Source organism: Pteropus alecto, unplaced genomic scaffold, assembly GCF_000325575.1.
Source record: "Pteropus alecto unplaced genomic scaffold, ASM32557v1 scaffold269, whole genome shotgun sequence".
NCBI lineage: Eukaryota > Metazoa > Chordata > Mammalia > Chiroptera > Pteropodidae > Pteropus > Pteropus alecto.
Genome location: NW_006443566.1, coordinates 475,579 through 476,443, shown reverse-complemented (window position 1 = coordinate 476,443; position 865 = coordinate 475,579). Strand labels below are relative to the sequence as shown.

The 865-nt window shown below is 38.2% G+C and overlaps 1 protein-coding gene across 1 annotated transcript in view; it reads left to right on the top strand.

The window, feature by feature from the left end:
- ARMC4 (armadillo repeat containing 4) overlaps positions 1-865 on the top strand; it is a 136,113-nt gene that overhangs the window by 41,726 nt on the left and 93,522 nt on the right. Inside the window, exon 10 of the mRNA XM_025041257.1 lies at positions 256-465. Within this exon, the coding sequence (XP_024897025.1) occupies positions 256-465 (210 nt within the window). The remainder of the gene's footprint in view (positions 1-255; positions 466-865) is intronic.

Below are 865 nucleotides of genomic sequence, written 5' to 3'. Positions count from 1 at the left end.
ATACTTATTCATCTGCAATATATATATAAAATTGTGTATATATATACATATATAAACATATAAAATATATAAAATTGTGTATATATATATATACATTCAATTATATATATATAATTGAAGGAAAATATGGAGGCTATGTGTAACACCTGGGAATAGAATTGGGGAAGGATTTTTAGTTGACTCGGAATTTTTAAAAATAAAGCACAAGTTCTATAGTAAGCGCTCAATTCATCTATAACGTTTTTTCTCCTTTAGATTGGTTCATTAAAAATCCTGAAGGAAATCAGTCATAATCCTCAAATCAGACGTAATATTGTTGACCTTGGGGGCTTACCAATTATGGTTAATATACTTGATTCTCCACATAAGAGTCTGAAATGTTTGGCAGCTGAGACAATTGCGAATGTTGCCAAGTTTAAAAGAGCCCGGCGGGCAGTGAGGCATCACGGGGGCATCACCAAACTTGTGAGTACCACCGACATCCTCATCAGCACACCAGCTGCCACCGGGATGTCAGCTCCCTGCTGTCCTTCCTGGCCACTCCCGGACATTAGATAACCACGGGTGTGTTCTGGGAATCTTCTTTTGGTATACCATGTCCTTGAAAACTATTTTTGTATATTTATATTAGCAAGTGGCTAAAAAACATGTTCAACATTATTTTGCAAAGAAATACAAATTAAAAAAAATACATGTAATTTTCACCTATTACATTGGTAGGGATGTAGTGTGTGTGTGTATGTGGGTGTGCGCACGTGTGCGTGTGTGTGCGTGTATGCATGTGCGCATGCAGTGTTGGTGATGGGTGGTGAGAGCCTGTGCAGTGCATAGCAGGTTGGTAGCTCTTGACCTCCAGTGTGGTGTT